Below are 27562 nucleotides of genomic sequence, written 5' to 3' on the forward strand. Positions count from 1 at the left end.
AGCGGATATGTTGAGAAAACAAGGTAGGACAAAAAGAGGTCGACCGCGGTTGAGATGGGAAGATTGTTTGAGGAGGAATATCAATAAGGTGCGGGTGATTGGAGACTGGAGAGAGTTGGCTGAGGACAGAGAGAAATGGAGGAGTATCATGGTCGAGGCAAGACAGAAGCTTGGTGCCATTGGACCTCACCCTTTATAAAAGTAAGAGAAGAAGAAGTTCTCCATATTCTCATAGTTGAGGTTTGTTGAAAATTTGATGACAAAAAAAGGTTATGGCCTGGATAGGCGCGCACACACACACACACACACACACACACACACACACACACACACACACACACACACACACACACACACACACACACACACACACGCACACACACACACACACACACACACACACACACACACACACACACACACACACACACACTATCATGAAACCCCATCCCCCGTGAAGGAATTCCCACCCATTCATCATTCATCTACTCTCTACTCGATCTCTGCTTCAAGTAATTTTCTTTTTCTTTACACCAGAAGACAACTGGAAAGTGTTCACCTTTTTAAGCACAATTGATTGGTTTTGGATTTGTCTGCTGATCATTCGATTACTATATTGCTGCCGTGAAAGGAATACAGTACGATAATTATGGTGAAGTTTACCAATATAGTCAGGTCAGTCAGGTTTCTTGATTGCCAATGGTAACATGTGACCCAGTGCTACCTGCCACATGGTCGGGTAGTCAGCGACTAAACCGACTACCCTCACTCGCTGACTGTGACACTCTGCAGGACTAAAAATACCTGCTAAAGGTTGGATGAGCTCCTTTATGGAGCCAACGGGCATCCAGTAAGGAGATAGTGTCTCCAGAAAAACACCCATCCGTTAGACCGGTGTTTTAAGTTGTAGGTTGTAGACAGCAACCGCTCAGGGTAGTACTACCGTTCCGACTTCGGAGCGTTAAAGTGGTGCCCGGAACCATGTTACACTCTCCATGTCAGGATTGCTGGTCTTACTTTCCGTCTCACTCAAACTATAGCTACCGGGCTGGCTTTAATCTCTCTTTCTTGCAAACAAACATCATACACTTTTCTTATTCACTCATTTTCACTCCTCACTTTACATATTCTCTCTTTTATTTCTCTTTATTTAAGGCCTGGCCTCGATGAGGACTATTTAGTCCATGACTGGAGCCTTCAACATAAAAAAATATATAATGAAAAATAAAAAGGAAATGGTAGAGATTGAGTTAAATGAATAATACCTCAAGCACCCAAGTGGAATCCCAGTGGAGCAAAAGGTATAGTCTGAAGCCTTTTTTCACAGTTTATTTTAGTTAATATTTATAAAATATGCAACGTCAGCATGACACATTGGCAAATATCAGAAGGCAGTTATAAGCAAATGTATATTGAACTGGAATTAAATTCGGAATTCAATCCATCCGTTGCCTTATTACTCAGGTGTGGCTGTGCTGTTGATGTAACGCCCTTGCACGTTGGGGCAGGAATTTGGAATTTGCTCATTTCACTGACAAGACTTCGCCCCTCTTTGTAAAAGACAACCGCGGGATCTATAATGTCCACCAACTAATGCTTGCAGAACAGGATACCTGGCTTAATGTCCATTTGAAGCACAGTCGACGCATTGATGAATCACCCTGCACGGGAAACACCAGGATGAGAGTTTATAATTGGGTCGAGATTCAAAGTCACACTAGCCAACTCGAAGGTGAGTACACCATGTCGAGGCTATCATGTCCGCCTCCAGAAGCCAGTGAGACTAAACAGGACACAAACGAATTACTGCCCATGAGGCAGATAATAAGAAAAACTATCTTCACTGCCAACTCGGAAGATAAATTAAGAAATAAACAAAAACGAATTGAGAATGTTCATTGTCAATAGGAATGCAGAAAAAGCATGAAGAAGTAGAACGGAACTCGGTAAAGGGCATAGTCTCACATCTCACGCTCATTCTGAACAAAAATACCATTATTGACTGAACAAGCCCACTGTTAATGATGGTCCATATACCCGTATCATCTATGCACCCCGTTATGTCACATGCATTGCTATTATCCGTAGCTTTGTTGATTATTGATTGATTACTGGATATTTATCAACTACTTTTGTGCACATTAAGACTAAATTGCATCAACGAAGGTGAATATGAAAAAAAAATTCAAACTATATTCCCCAGGGCTAATTGATCATATGTATGAAGTTTTGCACCAATCTGTTAAGCAGTTCTTGAGAAGAAGATTTTTTACATTTTTATTTTCAACCTAACATGGCTGCCAGACCACATGACCGATGATGGCATGCGACCATGCATTTTGCAATTGGTCACTGACTTTGACAGCAACACGAATTTTTATTACGGATCCCAGGAATCAAAAACCTCCATATATCGAACAAACAGTTTCAAATGGAGCACCTCGCTGCCTTTAGGCCATTTAAATTGCATCACATGTGGCAATAAATATGAATCGTTGATCCCAGCTTGCCAGCTCGATGACAGAAGACGCCATTTGTATTTTTGCCCATCCATCCCTACCCCGTTTAGAATTCCGTGCAGACACGGGCAACTTGCTCATAAATTTAATTCTTCTCTCCCTGTCGGGCTGTAGATCAGATGTTTGAAGTTTCAGATTTTTCGGAGAAGGATTTTGATTCAACCAATTATGGCTGGAATACCACTTCACCGATTACATCATCATTATCACTCTTCACCCCATGGGGAGTTGATGACTTTTGCCAAGTTTCAATTTTTTTTCATTGAGCGGTTTCAGAGAAGAAGATGCCCAAATTTTTTTTCCTTTAATGCAATGCAGCTGCCATACCATGTGATGTATGACATCACAGTTTCCGTCCCCCACTGTGTTAAAAGTTTCGCATCGATCGGACAAACGGTTGGAGAGGAAAAAAAATTTGAAGCGAAAATATACAGACGTGGACACAGATAGACAGCTGCTCAGACAGACGGACAGGGGTGTTGCAATAGTCTCGCAACCCCCTCCAGGCAAGACTAATGAAGATGCAGCTTGGTGCTTTAAAGACACCACTGCAGCAAAAGGATGGTTATATGTTATTGTGTTACAGGTCGATAAAACTGATTTTCATCTGATTTAATGTAAAGTTATTATCGTATACGATGGAATATTTGAGCTGAAATAGCTTAGTGTAAATCCTTTTTTGAACGCACTTAAAATATAAACACAACCATCGACTGCAGAATTTCTTTGTGACGAGATGTACTCATTAAGAGTTGATACAAGATTGTTTTTTCAAGAATTATTTCATCATATTAAGCAAAATAATTTAAAGTTGAGTACAAGCAAGTACATGTCCAGCATGACCTTTCTTTGTGAATGATTTTCTAAAGCAATGGATCACATTTTAAGTTTTACAGGTGCTTATTGATCACCCTGTGCAGGTATGTCTCAGGATGGTCGCTACTACACCTCGCCAACTGAGGACCCTTACCGTGTGCTGCCCCAAGTATTCCCATCTTCACCACCACTACTCTCTTATCGTGAACACAGCTACCCTCCTGTTTATTATTCACCACCAGTCACTCATCAAGTCTCACCTACACCAGCTGAGTACTTGACACCTGTTCCTGCTGCTCCATCGCCTCATCCAGCCTACGAACCCTTGGCTTACCATCAGGAATCAGACCTTTCCGCATACACAGAAGCTGCAACATACGTTTATGCACCACCACCTCCACCAGAAAGGCCTCGAAAGCCACGGACGTTCTCCCAGGAAGAAATGACCATTGTGTCCTATGCTCCACAGCTACCACCACCGCAATCTACACAAATTGCTCATCATTTCCAGAAGCCATTACCACCACCACCAATTCCACTGTCACATTCTTTTGCTGCAGCTGCTCAGCTTCAGCTGGATGCTCAGCAGCTCCAACAGTTGCAGCAGCAACTGCAGGGTCAGCAGCAGCAATTGCAGCAGCAGTTACAAGAGCAGTCACAACACCTCATGGGTCCAGCAGTTTCGGTGGCTCCTGTCCACTTTGCTGAGCCGACACCGCAACCCGGTGTTCGAGCTTACACGGCTATACCCCTGGCCCAAAGGCCTCTACCTGGACGCCCCTATGAACCGGTGGGGTTTCCCCCTGTTCAGGTTGCCACTTTCACTGAGCCTGCCTATTACAATGTGCCGGCCACAGAACTTCCGCAGAGGCCGAGATCTGCCACTGGGCTCTCATCTGGCGGCGGACCAGTGCCTGAGGAAGGATCCAGCTCAGAAAGCGGAGGACTTCTCCGGCGAGCATCACACCCCCAAGAGCATGTGTATGCCAATGTGGGACCTCCAGTAGGTCTGGCTGTGCCAGGCAGACGTAAAGCACATTTGACAAAGCAGCAGAAGATTGAGAGTAGTCCTGAGAGAGGTGGAAATGCTCTACCAAAGATTGTCATAAAAGGTTTGGAAATCATCCTTCCTCCTTTTCTTTTATCTTTGTTTTTATTCAACAGTTCATGCAATGTTGGTACAAAAGTTTTTTGGGGTTTTTTTTTTGTGAATCTGAGCCTTTTATGTTATACTGTACTTTAATTTCAAGTGAAGGTAGTAGTAGTAGTCGTAGTTGTAACTGTCATAATCTTCTCAGTGAGTTGCTATATTTATTTATCGCTGTGTAGTGGGTAATACCCATTTGAAAAATAATGGTTCTTGTTCCAATGGAGTCCTCTTTGAATGAAGGTTTTCAAAATGGTTTCTGAAGAGGCCTTCATCTTCTACCACCTCCATTATGGTCTTGCACCCACTGCCCTTTCTATGCTCTGTCCCCACAGGGTCCTCCAGAGTGCATGCAATGGTCGACCAATAACCTGCAGAATCAATTTCCTGAGTTTCTTCAATTTTATTCTTACCTCCAGGGCTTCAAAATGGCTGGGCACCACCACCTTACGTTATCCCTCATCTATACCTATGATCCTTTCGACCCTCATTATTATCCCCCAAATACCACCCCTGACTCTCCAGGTTATTATGTCTCCTCCCTCTCCCTCCATCTTCCTTTCAGTTTTTTTTGCTCCATTGCTGTTTCACCCACAGTTTTTACGACCTCTTCTTTTAGCCCCCTTGCTGTGTTTGAGCTTGTACCCAACTTGTTCACTCCCTATGTCTCTCTCACCCCCCTCACCTCACTTTTTCATTTTTCTCCATGCCCATTCTATCTACAACTGTGCCTTTTGTTTTGCCTCTCCACCCTGTTGATGTTTCCCCGCTTTGCACTGTGTTCCTGCTTTTCCACAAATCTCGACTTGTCAGATGAAAATTTTAATTTACCAGGCTACGTACGGTAATGCAATGAAAACAAAGAGCAAAGATAAATAGTCCAACATAGTCAGAAACTACTGCTGCTGTTTAGTTTAAAACATATTGGTTGTGAGTACCCCGAGGCCCGAAGAGTAGGTAACAAACGGGAGTTGGGGAGGAGAGGGAGGGGTGAAGTGTGTGTGTGTGTGTGTGTGTGTGTGTGTGTGTGTGTGTGTGTGTGTGTGTGTGTGTGTGTGTGTGTGTGTGTGTGTGTGTGTGTGTGTGTGTACAGGAAGGAGGGGTGATGTGCAAAGGATACCACTTCTCCATTAATAGCAAATAACCATGTTAGATAAACAGGGCATGGTACGTCAAACATGACATAGGTGGATGCCATCTCTAAATTTGGGTCATTTTCAACGTCAATATGATCAAATGAGGTCATTTTATCAATCATGCATTGACAGATCCATAAGATATGATATTTTAAATACAAAATGCATGGAATATGGTGATGTAAGGGTTGCCAAAGCCATTGCACACACTTAAGTGGTAAAAAACCCAATAACAAATGTCTGAAAAATCTCAAATTACATCATAATAACCCAAACTATTAATTATTCCCCAAACACCTGCAGAAAACAATTCTTTAAAACATGTTAAATTATCAGATAAACGAAACTAATCGATTACAAAACATCCACAAACATTCTTACAAAGCCGAACAAGAATAACCACTAGAATTTGCACTCAGTAGAGTCGATACCTCCGCCAGGCTGAACAGTTTGTATCCCACTGATAGGCCGGATCTGGATCCGGACCTGAACCAAAATCGAATCGGCTCGTCTTGTCACCTCACAAACTCATCCACCTAGTTTTATCGTAATCCGTCCGCAACTTTTTCAGATATTATGCTCACAAACAGGAGTGAAAACGTAACCCTGCCCACATTCGGTGGTGGAGGTAAATAAATTAATGTTTGAATCGATGAGCGACAATTGTAACCGCAACCTCTCGGGGAGAAATGTAAATTTGTGTAAACTACATCGATTTGCACATTACATCAATGAACACGATTATTGTTTACAGGTCATTGTTTATTAATTAATAGCAACAATTTAAATAATTTATTTGTGAATTGTTTGGAAGAGCAATAGATTGTGAAGTTTTGTGTTTTTGCCTTGTAAAGTTGATGAAACTTATATGCATCATGTTAATTAATGTTACATATGTAATCCATAATGATAGATATAGTGTAATGATGATGATTATGAAAACAATGATAACGTTAACATTTGAAAGTAATGGTGAAATCATGAATGCTCGTTTGATAACAAAAGAAGCATATTGTCTCCTGAAGAAATACTTGTACGTTGTGATTACAATAACGAAATAAAACATCATGTCGATCACCAAGTCATGTACCCAGGTCAAATGATCCCAGTTATCCACAGCTCAGGGAACACCATGCACTGACACTGTTCTTATCACTGATAATGCAGAATATCAGTGTATGTCGATATTAAATGTTCCAAACCAATCAATTTGCAGCACAGCATCACTCTAGCAATAGCGTTCTGGCTTGTGTTTGTTTGGAAATGGTCGTCATCTGTCTGCTATCACATCTCCAATAGTACATTAATACATACAGAGAAGTTTGACTGCATGTGCAGGAGAATGAAAGCTTACTCACCGGCTGGGTGCTGCAGTTAGTTGCTCCGCACATCACGAGTTGATTCACATCCGCATGTCACGAGTTCGAGAGAAGCATCTGGAATTGGGGGCAATCTTCTCCAAACGACTTGTAGAGATGTTGACTCTTTACTCCAGGTGGAAGTGTCGGTAGGGTGTGTGATATCTATGATTTGTTGGTCTGCCTGAATCCATATCTCTGTCTGCTAGTTTGCAAGTGCAACATGCAGTTCGAATTTATCTCTTATTGGTGGTGACATCTCCAGGCCCTTGTTGGCCTTTGCAAAGAGCCAAACCCAAGCTTGATCAATGGTTGCTGCTTGAGGATTGCCACAGAGGTGACGCAAAAAAAAATTTCAGCTAAAGCGAGTGCTCCATCACGGCCGATACCATTGACAAGGTAAAGATGTTATTGGAAAGTTTTCCAGCACGACTTCTTCCCATGAGCTCGGAAGGGTGAGGTGGATTAACAACTGGTCAAAGCATGTAAGCTGAGGAGGTTGTCCTTCACGTTTTGTGAGAGTGTCTTCATGATGATATGCATGTTATAACATTTTCGTCTGTTGGATATTCCAGCTGACATCCATGTTTCCACAATATTTTCAGACGGAGAACGCAAGAGCAACAGGATCACATCAGAGCAGCTGTCTCCGATAGCTCTTTCATATCAGCCAGGCACACAGGAATCAATTTGCATCATTCGTGTGATCATAGATCGTCAGCCATAGGAACATTGTAGCAAATGATTACAGATGTAAATGCCATTCCCCAACTCACTGATCCCTTATGAAGTCCATCAGGATTTCACCATCGCATGAAGTTCGAGCTTTTAGTGTTCTTCATGAAAGTCCTTCACGCATCCACTGAACTTCTCATTACTCAACATCTGTGCCAGCTTGTCCACAGCAGTACAGAGTTCTTTTTGTTTTTCATCTTTACCTTTTCAGACATGCTGAGTTACACATTGTGCAAGATTCTTAAGGTCCATGTTATTGTATTTACCATCAGGATAGAGTGATACCATGCTGCAAGTTGATTGGTTTGGAACATTTAATGTAGACATACACTGATATCTGCATTATCAGTGATATAAACAATCAGTGATAAGAATAGTGTCAGTGCATGGTGTTTCCTGAGCTGTGGATAACTGGGATCATTTGACCTGGGTACATGACTTGGTGATCGACATGATGTTTTATTTCTTTATTGTAATCACAACATACAAGTATTTCTTTGGTTATCAAACGAGCATTCATTATTTCACCATTACTTTTAACTGCTAACGTTATCATTGTTTTCATAATCATCATAATTACACTTAATCTATCATTATGGATTACATATGCAACATTAACATAATGTATACAAGTTTTATCAACTTTGCAAGGCAATAACACAAAACTTCACAACTTATCGTCCTTCCGGAAAAAGCACAAATAAATTATTTAAATTGATTACTATTAATTAATAAACAATGACCTATAAACAACTAGAATGGCACTCGACAGAGCGCATACCTCCACCAGGCTGAACAGTTTAAGTTTTGTATTCCACTGGTAGACCCGATCTGGATCCGGACCTGAACCAAAATCTAATCAGTTTGTCAGTGTCACACACACCCAACCTGTCCACCAAGTTTCGTCTGAATCCGTCCCTAACTTTTTGAGATATCCTGCTCACAGACAGACAGACAGACGGACAGGGGTGGACACATAACCTCTATCCATCTTCGACGGTGGAAGTAATAAGTGTTCATTTATAACCTGAAAGGAAAATATATCCTTTGGTGTCATAAGATTTATTTTCTTGTTCAAAATATGTTCTTTAATGTGCAAATCGATGTGGTTTACACGAATTTCAACTTCTCACCGAGAGATGGCGCTTAAGCCTGCGTTCGTGCATACAACATTTTGAACACCATCGGTGCACTGGGGTCCAGCCAATAACAACAAAAAAAATCATTTTTATTATATTTTTACAGTCCAGGGGTTAAACAGCCAAATTTTCCTTAATTGTTCAAATCATGATAGAAGCATACAATTTGGTTAAAATGTACTTTATTATATGTAGAATGAGAAATGATTGATACCCAGCAGAGCAACCAATGAGAACTCTATCTAAGTGGCCACCGTTTCTACGATGGCCACCAATATATATAATTTACAATCTTTATGGAGTTATGTTCTCTTGATGAGAGAAACATGCAATTTGGTGAACATATAACTTATTAGAGGTGAAATGTAGATGGTTGCTATTTCGAAGAAGCTGACAAACATTCTGTATATTTATCATATTATTATCATATGCAATTCAGAATTGAACACACATTATGATCCTACCCATACGAATCTTGATGATGGCAGTTGCCAGTGCAATAGCACAGGAAGGTGTATGGCAGCCTGGCCTTGAATCATTTACAAAGGCCACGAAAGGCATTTTTGCAGCCATAACAAATGAGTTCCTGACACACCTTTGATGACTCGGGCAAGGTTATCCATTTGTGAGTTCACCCATGCTCACAGGGCTTTCAGCCCCAAAGTTCTGGACATGAAAGGTGAGGTTGCTTGATGGTTCCTTGAGCCCAGATGTATCCAGCTTGGAGGACAGCATGCTTTATGTACTCTTGAAGGGCACTTTGATTTGGGGGGGACTGCTCTCCATTTAACACGTGCTCTTTGAGAACAGCACCTGTCATGCTTGATTCCTGTAACTATAAGAACACGTACGATCATAAAGCAGAACAACAAACTGTTCAAGTTCTGTAAGTCTTCATCTGTGATCTCTGCTAGCATTGATGATGGGCGTTGGAATACAGGCAGGTGTTATTACTGGGTACACATGCCAGGTTTCGTATGCAGTCTTCTTGCCCAGTCCACAAAATGAAGAAACAATATTGCATCTTCTGTTACTGCATGGAAAAATATCACTGCATCACACGTCTATTGGCCAAGTGAATCTACAATTGCATGTGTTGGTACGTACCGCAAATGCTTCCCAATGCCGAATGCAACCCAGAGTTCATCAACTTGAAGTCTATGTACATTCGGTACGGAGAGGACCACATCTGTGTCAACTGTCCGTACCATTATGCGAGACAGACTATTGTTAACAGCATCAGACACATGGAGCAATATCCGAGTATCTGTCATCTCATGGCTGCAAGATGCGATACCAGGCTTGTCAATGGGCACAGATGACACAACTTCATCATTTAGTGTGCTGATCAGTACGATGTCTTCTACTTCAACCTTTGTCATGTATTCGGACAAGAATAGGAATAGCTCTGCCTTGTTTTCTTCTGACTTTAAGAAACTACGTCAGTTTCCTGGAAGTGTGGCATTAGCCATCATCCGCTTGCATACACCATGTCCACGTGTATCTCTTGAGCTTTGTTTCAGACTCCAAGGTATCTGTCCAAAACAACATCAACACGATTAACAGCTTCTACCTTTACTTAGAGATATGGGACAAACACATCTTGGGCATACTTTCCAAATGTTTTACATTTGTGTCCTGGTGGTAACGTGTGATCTACAGCAGCCCCGTCAAGTATTCTAGCATCAACATCTGGTGCTTTTGTTGTGAATGCAACTTTGTTTTTTGAGACACCGAAGTCAATAAGATTTCTCCCCAATCTGCAGTTTTCCTCTGACTGGGAGGCATTCCTGGTTTTCATGCCTAAATAATTCCTCCAAATATCCATCCCTTGACTGGCATGCAATGTAAAGTCGGGTAAAGAGAGATATATCATTCTTCAGTGAGGACATTTTTTTGTTGTTGAGCTGTGCAGTTCTTGTCAGTTGGTGTGTCACACAAGGGGAGGTTGCTATGTGTAATGTATCAGAAAATGCAACGATGCAGGTTTCCAGCCTCTCAGTTACAAGAAGGTTGAACTGTTCTTGGCCAATGTTCCTTTTCTATGCTTCCACCATGTTCCTTTGCTATGGACTTCTGTAATACATTGGAGTATGTGTGCACACAGCACCATAAAACTGGACTTCTCTCAGTGATGTAAGTGGTAGTAGGGTGGTTTTCAGTCTATAACCAGTGTAGGAGTTTCAAAAGCTTGGTTGCTCGGCAAAGTAACCTCTCCGTTGTTGGGAAACATCAGTGTTGTCATGAGGTACCACAACCATGCCATCTTAAAGCCCTCAAAGTTGGTTTAGTCTGTATATGTACTCCTTGCCATTTCTAATTGGCTTAAAATGACCGTTACTATTAAAAGCATGGTTGCTAGGTAACTTATGGCTAGTTACTAAGGAAGATTACATTTTATGGGATGGGTACCAATCTCAAATGTTTCAGCATGTTTTTTTCAGTGTATACCAAAAGTTTCATCCTTCTTTCAAAATGTGAACGATTTTTTTTACTTTAAGCGCTCCACTATTACATTTAATTGTTAATTTATCGATGTGTACACGTAATTTCAGCCCTTTTTTGATCCAGGGAAGACATTATGTACTTGGGTGCACACTCTCAAACTGGGATCTTCTTTCTCCCACCAAATCACCTTGTCCTTACCGAGCCATCCATTATGGCTGGTCTGCTTCTGAGGCCTTTTGTGGTGGTGATTCTTCATCAGAATCCTCACTTTCCAGATTTACACTGGGGTCTTAGTCCGAGATATGCTCATTGACTTCAAGGTGATCAGATTTGCCCTCGCTATTGTCCTCCACTTCACTATAAGATGAACACTCATCAAGCATCTGCCGAAGCCTCTCATAATCCCTCTCGTAAGCATCAGCCATCTTCGGTCTGAGGAAACACAAATGTTTATAGTGCATGCATAATCTGTGAACACTCTGATAACATCGTGTAAGTAACAAAGAAGAGAAAAAGTTGAAACACAAAAAATACCCTGAGATTAGTACACTGGAGTCTTTTTGGACCCCAAGCCTCTTTAGATGCTTGTTGCTCTCTTGCCAGTTGGAGTAGAACTGAGATAATCTAAGTGCACACTCGGCATTTTCAGGAAGCTACTGGCAACCTCAATGGTGTCAGTGTTGCCGTCTGCAGATGAGATGGTCTATAAAAAATGGGTCCGCAAAGACCTGAGTACAACTAATACAGGGTTAATAAATCCTCACTCATTACCCATAGGGTGATTGCATCACTCTCCTACACACACACACACACACACACACACACACACACACACACACACACACACACACACACACACACACACACACACACACACACACACACACACACACTCGATTACATTTTTACTGTGAGTAAACTACACATACAATTCTGACAACTCTTCACAAAAACAGTCGCAGCCACCCCCTCCCAACTCTATCCCATATTTTCTCTCCTCACCCTTCCCCTCCAAACCCAAAGACATCAATCCCCTTTCCACACTCAAGCCTTCAAATCCCCCAACTCCCGGCAATCGGAAAGTCCTCAACCCCCCCCCCCCCAACTGAAGCCTAAACCTTCCAAAGCCATCCCATCTTTACTCACCCTCCTCACGCTCATAAAAGCAAAAGGGCATTCCCACATCAATACAGTGGAATATGTAACACTTTCTGCCCCCCTATCATCCTCCCTGCTCCCTCCCCTATATCGGTGATGATGTTTCAAATGACGTCATCGCAGACTTCACAGAAACCAGTCAGTCGCCTGTTCAACTCACAATTTTAAGAGAAAATAGTCGGACATAATAGCAAACACTAAATGGTTCTGAAAGGTTCCTAAATTGGCGGCTGTAGTATAGAAATTGTGGGTGCGCTCAGGCAAACTGTCCAACCAATATGTGGAACTGGCATGCATGGACGCACACACGACTCCTTTTTTTATATAGAAATACAGTACAATTAATAATCACTCTGATCGATTCAAACATTAATATCTTTGTTATTGTTGTTCGGCCGATTTCAATTCCGATTGTACCATAAGAAAGAAGGATATTTGAGAATGTTTTGTCTTCCATTAGTTTTGATTATCTGGTAATTTAACACATTTTGAAGAATTGTTTTCTGAAGGGGTTTGGAGAATAATTAATATTTTGGGTTATTATGAAGTAATATGGGATTTTTCAGGAATTTTTTTGTTGGTGTTTTCACCACTTAAGTGGGTAATGGCTTTGGCAATTCTTACTTCATCATACACCATGTGTTTTTATTTAAAATATCATATCCTGTGGATCTGTGAATCCATGATTGATAAAATGTCAAAGTTGACCTCATTTGACCTTTTTTGACATTGAAAATGACCCAAATTTAGAGATGGCATCCACCCATGTTATGTTTGGCATCCCATGCCCCCATTAATTTAGCATGGTTATTTCCTATTAACGGAGAAGTGGTGACGTTTGCACAAAATATATTATCTACAGGTCTACTACAAGGCAAGTCATTAATAATTAATTAAAGGAACTGTTTTCTTGAAATTGAAGTAGGTTTTTTCACAATTTTTTTGTAATGTATGTCTTTCTTTCTGGCACAAGTGTAATGACTTTTCAACACTGTATCAACGTCAAAGGGTCACATTATACCAATTTACAATACAAGTCGATTTTGCTAAAAAAAAAATCTCTCCATAATTGATGAGACCATTAAGCTACGATTGTGTAAACATTATGCTTTTTAATCAACAGTATTATAATATACTAAACAAATCTAGTATCGTTAGAATATAACACCTGTTTTTTTTAAATCTAGAAATTTTGCGCATGGAGCTTTAAATTCCGATGCGCACGCAAGAGAAATGCACATAAGGAAACATTCCGAACAGCATATTAACAGGATCAGAAACTAATTAATTCGTATAATAATGATACGAGCGATAATTCCGAAAACTGGACGCTGAGCCAGGAAACATCCCACAACGTGGTACGTGACGAATGGTCAAGTGGAAAAACAGTGACGTGTACCTGAACACTGTTTCATTCAGGTCACCCTTGACCACGGGTGGATATGCTTCACGGCAATGAAATGTAAGTCTCGATATGCGTCAGGAGTTCATGAAGCGCTCTCGATTCGTTCACCTTCTTATCTTCTTTCTCGGTATCTCTGTTTTCCACCCTTTTCACAGATCTATGCCTGTTCCTATATGATGTTGAGGCATTCTAAATGGTATTTAGCTTCCAAAGCGATTTAATCACCACCGGAGATTTTTGCTATCAAAGAATCATCCTCGAGATGTTTTGCCATTTGCCTCACTCTCCCATCGGCTTCAAATGTTGGTTGTGAACTCGTGAAGTTTAGGTCCACTTTTTTCACAGAACAAACACAGGGATTTGTCAAACTACTGTCTCTTAGGTCGCTGCGCTGGTGGCGAAGATTCATTTTCAAGGGCCACAGATTTGCGTTTTAGGCACCTACTCGGCTTCTGATCATTAAAACGAGAGTAGCACGATTTATGCCAGGCGGCTCTGTTCACTACGAACGTGTCGACAGCGTCCGCAGTATATTCAATCGGCACAGGCAGCGCATCGATCTCACGAAAACGTTCAACTTTCTCGAGAAAATGCTGGTACAGACGTATCTTAGTTTCCTGAACGTTAGATATAGCATCTAGGGGGCATTTAACGGCTTATAGTGTGGCTGTCTGGCAAATCAGGCAAAGTGACCAATCGAAGGTCGCTGCCACCGCATGCTCCGGCCTCTGCTGAAACTAAAGGGTCGGCTGTTAAAATACACAAAACACTTCGGAGGAACTTGCTTCTCGTAGTATATTGAAAGCATTTTAGATTTTTCCCGTACCAAGAACGTGAAGATATAGTGATCTATGTCAACTTTGCCCCTTAGGAAGGTAGATTGGAAAAAATCAAATAGGGTCAGCAGGTAAAGAAACCATGATTTGTGGAAGGATTATGTCATTCTGAGAAAGGAACCCTTTAAATTTTGGTCCTAGCTCGTCTGGTTCCTGAGAGTGATTTTTTTTTTCACTCCAGATATACTGTATGGTAAATATTGTCTTCGTTTTTCAATACACTAAAACTGTGACATTTCAAGCTTTTTATGGCCTCTTGGGGGACTCCACAGATAGTAAACAGTTTAATAGTTATCCCTCGGTTAACAAAAACAATTGATTCAACAAAAACAGAATACTTAGACAGTTGTAATTGCAAACAAAGCCCTTACATGCCAGTTTGATGAAAATGACAAAAAAAGGAACCATACAAAAGAATTGAATGACATTCATATGAATGAAAAGACCACAAGATTTGATAGGCCAGAAACAAATCTCAGAAATCAATCAGTCATCAGAATCAGATATAAATAATGATGAAGATAGATGCTGACTGCCTGATCATGTGGTCTGTATAAGTATGCTATGATGGCGAGTTGGTTGGTGGAGGGGCCCACTAAGCTCAGCTGAAGAGTCAATAATTATCACTGATCACAACATTAATTGTCTTATCACATCATTGAGATGTTATTAACCTCCACCATCTTCGAAGATGGATGGAGGTTACTGTTTTCACCCCTTTCTGTTTGTTATCTTGCCAAAACGAAGTTTTTGCAAGATATGTTAGTCAGCTTGTATGTTTTTTTTTTGTTTGGTTGTTTGTCTGTCTGTAATCTTCTTCTTCTTCTTTCGGCTGCTCCCGTTAGGGGTCGCCACAGCGGATCATCCGTATGATCCGCATAGTGATTTGGCACATGTTTTACGCCGGATGCCCTTCCTGACGCAACCCTGGTCACCTCTTACGACAGGGATATGGTACACCTATTTTAACCGGGGTATACACCGGCCCAGTATACTGGTACTCATTTCGCCGACCTCGGAAGGTTGACAGGCTGAGTCAACCCCCTGGTGTATTAATTCAGTGGTGCAAGGGGGCTTGAACTCAGGACCTTTTGGATCCCAAGCCGCTGCCCTAACCACTGCGCCAACACCAGGCTTTGTTTGTTTGTCTGTAATCACGTATAAAAAATTCTGCAGAGCACAGTTATCATTGGAAATTTTTGTAACTTCGCATATCAGAGGCCTATAGAGGTCCCTTTCAGTGCACAAAATTTTGAAGGTCAAGGTCAAAGGTCAAGGTCACTTTGTCGCAAATCAGATACGGGTCACCCTGCGGGTGACAGTTTTTTTTATTTGTTTGTTTGTTTGTGAACAGTATTACGGAAAAACTCCTCGACGGATTTCGACGAAACTTGGTGGGGGGGTTAGGTATGGTCCAAGGATCATGCCATTAAATTTTGGACTTGGACCCCCCCAAAAAAAAAAATTTAGAGAAAAAAATATATATATTTTTGCATTTCTACATGTTTTAAGTGATTTCCAACCCCCCCCCAAAAAAAATTGTTAGAGAAAAAAAAAAGTTTTTTGCATTTCTACATATTTTAAGTGATTTCCAACCCCCCCCAAAAAAAATAGTTTGAAAAAAAAATTTTTTTTTTGCATTTTTACATGTTTTAAGTGATTTGCAACCCCCCACCCCCGCCCCAAAAAAAATGGTGGAGAAAAGAACTATAACTCTGTCAGCACTGTTGACATCATATTTTATGAATAAGATATAAGGTTCACTTGAGTGACCCAGCAGTATTGGCGGCAGAGGTTTTGCACTCTCCCGAGTGCTCCCCCTCTAGTTTTCATCCTATTATCCATAATCATATTAGAAATTTAAAAGAAGGAATATCCCTCAAGACTTAATACAGGTATTATTGCTCAGTATGAGAGCTGGCAATAATACAACACTGGTACAGGCCTCAAAACCACCCATGCCTTCATTCCAATAAAGCCAGCCAATAATAGGGCAGGGTCATCAGACTGCAAGATCACATTTTCAATTTTTTTTTGGGGGGGGGGGGATAACTCTGCTCTGAGGAAACAGATCTGCATGTATCATCATCATACTTGAAAATGTTCATAAAAACATAAAGCTTCCTATATTTTTGGATTCATAAAATACATTTACCTTCTTCATGTTATATTAAATAAATAATGATAATAGTCAGCCATAGGGCAGGGTAGTCAGATTGCAAGGTCACATTTTTTTTTTGGGGGGGGAGGGAGGCAATAACTCTGCTGTGGGTGAGGCAACAGATCTGCATGTCATGTAGGCCTATCATTGAAAATAATTTTTCCGGCTGGTGGCTGGCGTCGTAAAAATTGCCATTGTTTTGCACAACTACAACCGAACAACACGCCTCTACTACACCATTCGGATGTATGGACTAGTAAAATCATATTTGGTGTCATAACGTGACCTACCACTCCCTTTTCTACCCCGAAAATGGATTTTCTAACGCAAAAGAATGACATGAATTCAGAGCACAACTGACTGCCACCATTGTTGATGTTCCATAGTTCTTCCGCGCGGAGCACCATATAATTAGGGCGGGTCGTCAAATTTGCGCGTTCCTCCACACCGATACTCCGGCGTCACACCCATCGATCTGGGCCAAGTTTAGGCCCGCTTGGTACTGAACAGAGAATCGATCGTCGCCGTCTCCTTTTGTAAAGTCTGTAAATATTTTGACCCTAACTGACCGGACTATTAACATTGCCCGAAAGAACACTGATTCGTTATAGAGATTTTTGGCCTGGATAAATCTTTTACAAAAATATAAAATAAAAATGATGAAAATTGATAACACACAGCACGAGTCGCCATTGTTTGTACTGTATGCACATGCTCAGCCAATCAGCGCTGTTTACTCCGCCTTTGTTTTGCAGCAGGATGATCCTCCTCCCACCTCGTCTCCAACCACTGCCACTATGGGGGTGTAGGAGCGACAGCAATTATTAATTTTTATTGATAATTGTACATATTTTATGTTTTTGTTGATACTTATTGATATTGTTATTATATAAATGTTATTCTTTTTATTCACTTTATGTTTACTATCTGCATTTTTTAGCGCTATTACCGATACCCCAATGAAGCCCTCATATACAGCTCATGTGTATGAAATAACGCTGTCGGGAGCGCATCTCCATGTGAACAATGGTATAATAACCCCTTTCAGTGCATTTTCGATTCACGCTCTCTTTTCCAGGAAGGCACGCATCCTGAGTGCTAAGCGAGGTATTACTGTTCCATTGTTGAGACCGCTTGGCTTGTTATTGTTGTCTTCAAATTCAAACATCTATTGCATCTGAAGTCAGAATATTCCTTATGCTTGTGTTTTGTCTTTTTGTTCCTAAAGCGTGTGTGTGTGTGTGTGTGTGTGTGTGTGTGTGTGTGTGTGTGTGTGTGTATGTGTGTGTGTGTTAGTTATATGTTACTCGCAGATTTTTTTTGTGGGGGCCTAAAACACTTCCCCACACCCATTAACGAATGGGGTCAGAGGTCATTTAATATTACTTTTTACAAAGATAGCTACAAAGGATTTGGCCATCTATGATATTACGATATTACGAGAGAAAAAAAAACCTCTTTTTTTCCAATTTATTTATTTATTTTTGCTGAAAACACTCACTGATGAACCTCTGAAAATTTGATGAAAATATGTTTAGCCATCTCTGAGAAAAATGGTCACACTTACACATACACACACTGCTCTCTTATAGTACTGTATATATGTGTATGTATGTTTTTGTATGTGTGTAATATATATATATACATATATATATATATATATATATATACATATATATATATATATATATACATATATATATATATATATATATATATATATATATATATATATATATATATATATATATATATATATATATATATTGTTGCGGATTCGCGCCCGCCGGCGTGCGGACGGCCACGTAACTCGAATCGCGGCACGTCGCCCACCGGACGGACAATCCAGTCGTGACCCTCTCGGACTAACGCCGGGAACCAGTCACGGGTGGACCTTTCGGTCTCACCGCGATCGTGCCAATCGGCCCCCGCGTGGGATAGGGTTGCTCGCCAAATTCGACCTACCTAAGTACCCACACGGAGGGTAGACCGGGCGATCGCACCTCGCCGCAGGTCGACTTCGGACACGGGCCACTTCAGCGACCCGTTCCGTACTATCGGGATAACCGAGCGGTGTTATTCGTCGGCCTCGACGGTTCGATTAATTATCGGGCGTCTTAGCCCACGACCAACCCTTTACGTGAAGCAAGATGGGGATTCAATGAAAGAAATGACGAAGCGAAGCGGGAAAACAGTTCAACAATAAGCACATTTATTTCGCGATGAACGGAAAGCACACATATACAATTCCACCAAAAGCACATGTAAAAGAAGAAGACAAAAAGCAAATGCAACAATGCAGATCTATCCGACTACCGGGCACTCGGCAACACTTATACAATTTTACTTCACAGACGGCGCCGACAACACATATTCCCAAAGCAAAAGAAAAGAGAACCACCCTCCAGGATGAGGGGGTAGGCGGGCCTGGGGCCGAGACCGTGTCGGGCCTACCCGTCTGATGATGAGACGCGAAGTGGCGGTGGTGCCTCAACTCTGCGGGCCTCGCGGACAGTGTCTGGTAGGGGGTGGGAAGGGGGCCCCCTTTTGTCGCACTATCTCGGCGCGGGGGGAAACAGGAGGGGGTTGCTGATGCTCGGGGAAAGGAGGATTTCACAAAATCTCGGGTCCCGCGACGAGCGTCTCCACCACGACCTCGGTCGCGCTGCCGGCCTCTCCCTCCGCAGTTCCCCGAATCCGACGCGAGCACCCCCTCAACCGCCTTCGCCGCCGCCGCCTCTCCCTCCGCAGCTTCGTCCGATCGCCCTCTCCGTCTCCTCTCTTGACTCGTCCCAACTCTTCACTGGCTCCGCGAACTCCCAACTGCGAACTCCCAACTGCGAACTGCCAACTTCTGATGAACGCAGTCGTTTTTATAAGCCCCGTGGCTTCGCTCTTTTACCCTTGACCCTCTGCCTCCGACCCTTCACCTCTCTTGCTGGCTCCCCATTGGCCCGAGGAAAAGTGGGCGTGAATGCTTTTTGATCCATGAATTTGCATATAGCGACCGCCCTCCAACGCCCTGGAGGCGGGGCCACATCGCCCCTCGCTCACCGATTGGACGGAACAAAAGTGGGCGTGAGTCGTTTTTGATCCGTTTTTCTGCGGAAAGTCCGTGATGTTTTTGAACACGCTGCTCGGTGCGCGCCCCGCACGAGTCCAGCATCGGTGCCCACGAGTGGCGCAAGATGACGGTGATGCGATGGTGGCGAGTTGTGACGGTAAAGGTCGTGGCGGTTGGCCTACCACGGCCGACTAGCCTGGTGCCCGGGGTACCCACTCAGCGATACTCACCTTTCGTAGCCACGCTCCCAGCCCGTCAACAGGGCTCCTGCACCCCTCCAAACGGGTTTCGAGCCTACATTCACACCAACAACAAAACGACCTCCATTTTGTAAATTTGACTACCCCCCTAACTCACTTTACTCTGACCCCGGGGTCCCTTGGGCGGGAGTCACTCCTCCCCCCAATCACTCATCGCACCATGCAGTCCCCATTCGCTCCACTCACACAGACCCGCTGGCCTCACTCACTCATCAAGCACATGCTTCCACTTCACTCACCAACTCTTCAACACACTCACCGCTGGACTCTGCCATCCTTCTAACTACCTCCCCTAACTAACTCGTGCTCCCACGTCGTCCCTTAAACTACAGCACGTTCCTTTTAACACTACGTAGCTAAACTACGTCAACTCTACACATTCACAAGTCTGTCCATGTCCTCAAATAATCCCATAAATTATTTACCCAACCTAAATCTGGCTACAATCCCTCTAACTAATCCATTCCACGGACTCCATGAGGACTTACCCCTGCCCCATGAAGTCGGTCTAACTAAGCTAACCCTTCCCCCTAACTAGTTTCCATCCTGTGCCCTAGGCCAAGGGGGTCTTCCACCCCTTGCCCAGGAATCCTGTGCACCCGAAAGTGAGGCTTGTTTTTTCTTTTTTCTTTTTTCATGCGCAGCACCAGCGCGGCAACTCGCGCACTTTGCACCTGCCCGTGACGTCATGCAGCTGCACGTGTTCCTCGTCCCTCCCTGGACGGTACCATCCGGCAGGGATACCCCTCCTGCCGGATTCCAACCCCGCGTGCAGCCATGACGTCACCATGCGCATAAAAAAAAACACAAGCCCCACGTCTCGAGGGGTTCCCCACGCGAACACATGTGCTTTGCCCGTTGGAGCTTAACACACACGATCGCGTGGAGAACCCGTCCGGTCCAAATCCGTAATCCTGCCTAAACTTTGTCCGTCCGCGGGATCGGCAAATCCACCGCGTGCGTTTCCGGACCGGGACTTCACTCTCGCAAGCGAGCACGTGGGGGCCTCGTGCGTTGCACAGCACGGACCCCGTGCTCACCGCTGGGTGAACCCGGCACGGTCCCCAAACAACTACAGCCGCTACTCGGCGGCTTTCTTTCTTCACATGTCTCCGTCGTCGCCTCCATTCCACCCACGCACACCTGCGTGTTACGACGCTCACACTCCATTCCATCACATTCACCCCGGGAGACGCGGCTGCGTGCTCCCGCATGCCAACCGACATCTCCCTCACATACCGCTCTCTCACACACACGGTCTCCCTTGCATAAACCATACCACTCACACGTGGTGCTCCATTCACTCGCGGTTCCTCATCCACACACCGTGCCTCACTCACACACGCGGGGGCACTCAACCGCGGTGTTTCATCCACACACGGCGTGCTGGGAAGCACGTACACCGGCACAATCGCCACCACACCACTCACACACGGGGTCGCTTCCACACACGGGGACACACTCACGCCTTGCACCACACACACAGGGACAACCACACTGGGGATTTGTGTCCCCACAAGGGTCTCTGGGGCCTCTATACCCCCCAAGCTCTCCGTGCACTCGTTCGCAGCACTCCTCCCCTCGACCTCGCAAAGCACGACCGAACTCACCTGGTCGTGACTCGCCTCAAGGGGGCATACCCCCTCCCCTCGTTCCTGGAGGAGGCCATCCAGCTGCTCGCACCGGGTCCCTACACGCTCTGCGAGCTCAACCTCACTATCCTCCACTACCTCCGTGTGTGTGTGTGCGTCTCTAGCCTTGTCATTATCATGCAGTCTCCCCTCTATTTTTTTTGTCTCCCGTGTCTCTATACATTTATAAGTTTCTGTTGTCCCCTCCTGTCTATTAGTCTCCGCTTCTTTCTGGCGTCTTTCCCTTATCTTTATGTAGGTCAACCTTGCTTTCTCCTTAAGTCGCTCCCGTCCTTCCCTGTTTTTCACTCCTTGCTCTTTCACGATCTCCGCGTACCTCATCCTTGCTTTCCGTATTAATTGTTCTCTCCCTCGCAATTACTTTCACCTCGTCTCTTGTCTCCCGAATTACTTTTTCCTTACCCGCCTCCATCGCGGGCCCGACAGCCGTTGCACCCCCTTCCAGCTCGTTCGTTCCAACACGTGGAGTCGCCATTTTAAGCTCCCTGCTAACGGCCTTCATGCCCGCCTGCAGGCATCGGCCCATGTTCTGCGTCTCACCCCGGACCTTTTTAGTTTCTTCCTTCATTTGCTTGTTCATTCCTTTCATTTCGTTTTTCATTTCATTCGTGTTTGTATCCATCTTTTCGTTCATGCTTTTCATTTCGTTTTTCATTTCATTCGTGTTTGTATCCATCTTTTCGTTCATGCCTTTCATTTCGTTTTTCATTTCATTTGTGTATGTATCCATCTTTTCGTTCATTTGCTTGATCATGTTCGCTGTCATTTCCGCATACATTTTTGCCAGCATGGTGAATAGCTGGGCCATGTCGGGTGCGCTTGGGTGAGCCGTTTCGGCAGGGGTTGGGGGGTTTTGGTGGAGAGGGGGAGGGGAGGTGTCATACACCGCGGCCGCTGCCGCACCTATTTCGGGCTCTGGGTTCAGTTGGGCGAGTTCGTTTTCCTGTGCAACCAACATTTCCTGCACGGGGATTTCATCCTGAGCCATGGATTCTACACATTCTACATCCATTTCTAATACCCCCGGCTCCCGCTCGCCTTGAGACGCCATCTTGCTTCACGTAAAGGGTTAATTTAACTCGCTCGTAATTTGGAGGGAATCGGGGGTCGCTCCTCTCACCCCTGGACCGATTCCCGTGAATTTAATTGGAGACAGGACAGCCCGTTTTCCCGTTCTCCGTTACCAGTGCTGCGAGGAGGGCGATGAGTTTATATCGCACGACCTGACACCAGTGTTGCGGATTCGCGCCCGCCGGCGTGCGGACGGCCACATAACTCGAATCGCGGCACGTCGCCCACCGGACGGACAATCCAGTCGTAACCCTCTCGGACTAACGCCGGGAACCAGTCACGGGTGGACCTTTCGGTCTCACCGCGATCGTGCCAATCGGCCCCCGCGTGGGATAGGGTTGCTCGCCAAATTCGACCTACCTAAGTACCCACACGGAGGGTAGACCGGGCGATCGCACCTCGCCGCAGGTCGACTTCGGACACGGGCCACTTAAGCGACCCGTTCCGTACTATCGGGATAACCGAGCGGTGTTATTCGTCGGCCTCGACGGTTCGATTAATTATCGGGCGTCTTAGCCCACGACCAACCCTTTACGTGAAGCAAGATGGGGATTCAATGAAAGAAATGACGAAGCGAAGCGGGAATACAGTTCAACAATAAGCACATTTATTTCGCGATGAACGGAAAGCACACATATACAATTCCACCAAAAGCACATGTAAAAGAAGAAGACAAAAAGCAAATGCAACAATGCAGATCTATCCGACTACCGGGCACTCGGCAACACTTATACAATTTTACTTCACAGACGGCGCCGACAACACATATTCCCAAAGCAAAAGAAAAGAGAACCACCCTCCAGGATGAGGGGGTAGGCGGGCCTGGGGCCGAGACCGTGTCGGGCCTACCCGTCTGATGATGAGACGCGAAGTGGCGGTGGTGCCTCAACTCCGCGGGCCTCGCGGACAGTGTCTGGTAGGGGGTGGGAAGGGGGCCCCCTTTGTCGCACTATCTCAGCGCGGGGGGAAACAGGAGGGGGTTGCTGATGCTCGGGGAAAGGAGGATTTCACAAAATCTCGGGTCCCGCGACGAGCGTCTCCACCACGACCTCGGTCGCGCCGCCGGCCTCTCCCTCCGCAGTTCCCCGAATCCGACGCGAGCACCCCCTCAACCGCCTTCGCCGCCGCCGCCTCTCCCTCCGCAGCTTCGTCCGATCGCCCTCTCCGTCTCCTCTCTTGACCCGTCCCAACTCTTCACTGGCTCCGCGAACTCCCAACTGCGAACTGCGAACTGCCAACTTCTGACGAACGCAGTCGTTTTTATAAGCCCCGTGGCTTCGCTCTTTTACCCTTGACCCTCTGCCTCCGACCCTTCACCTCTCTTGCTGGCTCCCCATTGGCCCGAGGAAAAGTGGGCGTGAATGCTTTTTGATCCATGAATTTGCATATAGCGACCGCCCTCCAACGCCCTGGAGGCGGGGCCAAATCGCCCCTCGCTCACCGATTGGACGGAACAAAAGTGGGCGTGAGTCGTTTTTGATCCGTTTTTCTGCGGAAAGTCCGTGATGTTTTTGAACACGCTGCTCGGTGCGCGCCCCGCACGAGTCCAGCATCGGTGCCCACGAGTGGCGCAAGATGACGGTGATGCGATGGTGGCGAGTTGTGACGGTAAAGGTCGTGGTGGTTGTGGTGAAGCGGCGTTGTGGTTGGTGGTTGTTGTTGTGATGGCCGTGTTGTGGTTGGTGGTTGTTGTGTGATGGCTGTTGAGACGTGGTTGGTGGTGGTAATAATGGCGGCTGGTCCAAAATAAAGATAGTAAAAGAAAAACGGCTATCCTGAAGAGTCGCAGCCCTCATGAATGACATTTATTCCCTTTAGACAACGGGTTTGGGCCTAACTACACATATACTTACCGAGATATCTCACCTAAGGGACCTGAATGGTGGTTTGCGAATTTGGTCAACCACAACAATATATATATATATATATATATATATATATATATATATATATATATATATATATATATATATATATATATATATATATATATATATATATATATATATATATATATATATATATATATATATATATATATATATATACAGAAGACAAGGCGTAAGTCGTCACCATCGGGACCGAGAAAAAAGTGACGACTTAGAAATGTGACGACTTAAGCGTATGCGAACATTCATGATGATTGTGGGGTGAAGGATGAAGTCGCGCGTGGCCTGGACACGTATATGTGAGAGCCGGCTATTGTACCAAAAGGAAAACACAATCCTTGGGGCATAGGTGGGGGTTCATTGGTGAGTTGGAAAGTGATCAAGCAAAGATGGAATTCATGAATCAGTTTATCAAAAGTAAAGATAATGAACAACTGAAAGACAACTCATATACCATCGGTGATGGTATGGTGACAAATCACATGACACACAGTCATCATGGTGATGATTACCACTCAATGCCAATGTGTAAGTGAGTGCGGTAATGTACAAAACAAGCCAATATAAAACCATGATCGGACTTCAACACGAAGCTCGATTGATCCTTTACTCCTTCGCGAAGTAATCCGTTATGTTTGACTGCCTCAAACTCTTGGGCATCTGGTGCATGAGAAAGGACTCAAACCGGTCATTGTATTCCATGATGTTGTCTGGGCAATCCTCCACCAAAAGACAGTATCGGCGCATCACATCCAGACAATATCGGCGAATCCACGCTGCCTGATTTGCCGCACCTCTTGACCTTGCCGATTCCCCACCTCACTTTGAATCTGTCTATCCAGTGCATCGGCAAGGTCTCGTCATCATCATGCCCGAGGTCCGCAGCGAATTTACGTGCCTTCAGCAGCAACATTTCACCGTCCAACCAAATATTTGGCTGAGCCGACATTTGCCGAAACCAGATGATGAGCGCGTCATCGACATCTTCAAAGGACACACATTTCACGCGTTTCACACTTACCACCGGCCTCGCGATCTTCTCCACTTGTCCAAATATCTTGCCCTTATTCTTCAAGATATCGTTCAATGTCTGCCGTTTGATGTCCAACTTCTCAGCTATGGCTGTTTTCTTCATCAGTGGGTTTGCCTCGCAAAACTGGATAATGTCGTATTTTTCTTGGTAGGTTTTAGTTGTAAGCTTACGCTTCGTCGCCATTGTCCTGCCTGCAGTGCGATCAACGTGTGTACGCAATTATAAATAGCCTATCACTGGCGGTGTAAACCAATGAGGGAGCATCACGATTCCATGAAATCGGGCTTCTCACGAGGCAGCAGTTCCGTGTGACGAGTTAGGAGTGGTAATTTACTTGAGTTTCCATTATGCGGGAACGGACAACATCTGACGACTTAGACGAAGTGACGACTTAGAGATGACGACTTACAGAGGGATGACCCTCTATTCAAAGGGATTTAACATGAGATAAATTTGGGACTTTTTGACGCTGCCAACTTAGGCGAAGTGACGAGTTACACGCTGCCGACTTACGCCTAGTCTACTGTATATATATATATATATATATATATATATATATATATATATATATATATATATATATATAAATATATATATATATATATATATATATATATATATATATATATATATATATATATACATATATATATATATATATAGGTGTCGCAAAAAAATAGACAACTTTTAATCTGCAAAGAGGATGGTCATAACATATATTTTAAAAAAAGATGTATGGCTGGATAGAAAGCTGAAAGGTTGAAGTTTATTGTACCAATGTCAAAATTGCCACCAAAATTTAAATTTTGGTACAGAATCGTCGTTTTCTTTTAGACCACATGTTCGACGTAGGCTCCACGTTGTCCGATCACTGCCTGCAAACACGTTGTCATGTTCTCCATCACTTTGGGAAACGTTTCCTGAGGAATGTTCTGGATTTCTCGGTGGATGTTTTCCTTCAGCTGATCAAGAGTCTGAGGCCTAGGGTTTCCATATATCTTGTCCTTGAGATACCCCCACAAGAAGAAGTCTGGAGGAATAAGGTCAGGGGAATATGGTGGCCACTCAACGTCTTCATAGAGGGAGATAAAGTGGCCGTAAAAATGTTGGTTGAGAAAACGCCTTGTTTCCCTGGCTGTTTGGGGCGGTGCCCCATCCTGCTGGAACCACTCGGTTCTCATCTGGATAAGGTTGTTTCTCCTACAGGCCTGAGTACGTAGCTCAGGCAGATAGAATTCCTGAATCATTTCGCGATAGTTCCTCTGGTTTACCGTGCAAGTGCGTCCCTGGTCATCTTCAAAGAAGTATGGACCAATTATCCCATACCAACCAACTGCCACCCACATGGTGACTTTGAGAACAGATCGAGGCACTAGTTCAGTTGATGCATTACCAGGATTTTCAGTTCCCCAGTACCGAAAGTTTTGCTTGTTTACCTCCCTGGACAAGTGAGCATGGCATTCGTCCATCATGTGAAGTTTTTTGAGGAAGTCTGCATCTTCCTCCAACTTTCCTGAGAACCAATTTTCAAAGTCTAGTTGTTTGCGTTTCTGTTGATCAATGAGGCCTAAGTCACATTTGCCACGGCGGCCGTGGGGTCTCCAAAATCTATGGCCACTGGCAATTATACGGCGGCCGCAGTATTTCCACGGTCACACAATGTAGCATTCACATATGTTTTTATTTTTCTGGGAGCCGCACGGCGTATTTAGAAATTGTGGAGACCGAAAACGTG

General features: G+C 44.2%; 1 protein-coding gene across 8 annotated transcripts in view; it reads left to right on the forward strand.

The window, feature by feature from the left end:
* The window catches only part of LOC147013515 (SH3 and multiple ankyrin repeat domains protein 3-like), a 522196-nt gene that overhangs the window by 415590 nt on the left and 79044 nt on the right, over positions 1-27562 (forward strand). For all 8 annotated transcript variants that reach the window (XR_015051346.1, XR_015051345.1, XM_085855370.1 and 5 more), the window contains one exon: positions 3440-4447. Coding sequence is in view for 6 of the 8 variants with exons in the window: in XM_085855370.1 (XP_085711496.1) it covers positions 3440-4447 (1008 nt within the window). In the remaining 2 variants the exon portion in view is untranslated. The remainder of the gene's footprint in view (positions 1-3439; positions 4448-27562) is intronic.

The sequence above is a fragment of the Eptatretus burgeri genome, chromosome 14, assembly GCF_056783735.1.
Source record: "Eptatretus burgeri isolate ZD-2024b chromosome 14, Ebu_testis_v1, whole genome shotgun sequence".
NCBI classification, from domain to species: Eukaryota; Metazoa; Chordata; class Myxini; order Myxiniformes; family Myxinidae; genus Eptatretus; species Eptatretus burgeri.